Here is a 1,525-nt window from a genome sequence, read left to right as displayed (position 1 = left end):
TTTCCAGAACCGGGGATTGAACTCAGGCCCTTGCGCTTGCCAGGGAAGCGCTTATTCCACTAAGCCATCTCCCTGGCCCTGGGGCCACTTATTTTCTTGTGTTTTTTTTCTTTTTCTCTGCTCAGGATTTTTCATTAAACCCTGTTCCTCTTTGAGTTGCTCTATACTTTCTTTCTCATGCACTGAGATGAGCTGACCTGACTTTTTTTTTTTTTTTTTTTTTTTTTTTTTTTTTTTGCGGAACCAGGGATTGAACTCAGACTCTTGTGCTTGCAGACAAGCACTTATTCTACTGAGCCATCTCTCCAGCCCCAGACCTGACTCTTTATTGGCTTTAACAAAGGCAATTGTTGGGGCCAGTGAGATGGCTCAGTGGTCTAAAGCACCCACTTAGAACAAGCTTAGCATAAACACAGGTACTGTGGTTCAATGCCCAGCACCACATGCCAGCCAGCCCCGCCCCCTGGTGAGCTGAGCTGGCCACACACACCCACACACACACACATAAATAAATAAAATTTTTTTTTAAAAAGGCAGTTGTTTTGGATGAGGGTTTATCCAAGACCATAGTATTCTGAATAATAAACATGAGAGGAACTCCAAGTTTTTTCTTCACTTTCACAGGTAAATTCTGGTTCTGTGTTGCCACAAAATGGTGAGGGTTTCCCTCTTCAACCATGGAGAGCAGACAGTCAGATCCACTCACTGCATTCTTGAAATGGGAACAGTTTCGAACTTGGCATTTCTGTGCAATTAGTTTTGCCCCATACAAGTCCTTTCCCAATGTTTCTAACTCCTTTAACACACAGTTGGTTGTGCACAGCTGTGTCTCCCCCATCAGGTAACAGGGCAGCTGCTCCCGCAGCTGTATGTGGCCCCGCAGCGCCACCTGACAGAAAGTGTTATCCAGCAGAATCTGGTATGGCTTCCAGACACCAAAATTGTTCTGAAAGAAGCCAAGATGCTTCTTGACGTGTTTCTGCCTAGTGGTCTTTATTTTTTGTTTAAGCAGACCGAGGCCACTGGGCCAGGAAATAGTAGCACCGCTTTACTCACACTTTCAGACTGGTGGCACCAGCTTCCCCCCCAAATTGTCCTTTTAAATAAAGAGATTAGTTGTATTGATTATGGGCCCACCCTAAGGCCCTCAGTTCAGCTTTACTACTTTTAACCTAGTCCCTGTTTCCACGTAAGGTCAAATCTATGGGGATTAGGACTTTAGTATATCTTTTGGGGGAAGTAACACAGTTCCATCCAACTGCTACCGGACACTTTATTTTGTATCTTTGGTGATATGTAGCGGCAAGGGAGGCAGAAAAGCATAGAGCTGGTTATGCATTGCTGGTTCTCCCTCACCCAAGTACAGTCAAAATGCTGAGAGAGAAACAGGGATTGAATATTGTGGGTAACTGACCATCTCCACTACAAGTATGGACGACTATTTTTCTCTTTTAAATATCAGTATACATAGTTCAGAATGATTATGAGATTTACTGGGGCCAGGGAGATGGCTCAGTAGAATAGC

General features: G+C 44.2%; 1 protein-coding gene across 1 annotated transcript in view; it reads right to left on the bottom strand.

The window, feature by feature from the left end:
- The window catches only part of LOC101564654 (rRNA-processing protein UTP23 homolog), a 5,891-nt gene that overhangs the window by 2,836 nt on the left and 1,530 nt on the right, over positions 1-1,525 (bottom strand). Inside the window, exons 2-3 of the mRNA XM_012516862.1 lie at positions 497-1,022; positions 100-201 (exon numbers count right to left, since the gene is read on the bottom strand). Of these exons, the coding sequence (XP_012372316.1) occupies positions 100-201; positions 497-1,022 (628 nt within the window). The remainder of the gene's footprint in view (positions 1-99; positions 202-496; positions 1,023-1,525) is intronic.

The sequence above is a fragment of the Octodon degus genome, unplaced genomic scaffold (genome assembly GCF_000260255.1).
Source record: "Octodon degus isolate 3935 unplaced genomic scaffold, OctDeg1.0 scaffold00130, whole genome shotgun sequence".
NCBI lineage: Eukaryota > Metazoa > Chordata > Mammalia > Rodentia > Octodontidae > Octodon > Octodon degus.
The sequence above is the reverse complement of the archived record's forward strand: the minus strand, read 5'-3'. Positions and strand labels throughout refer to the sequence as shown.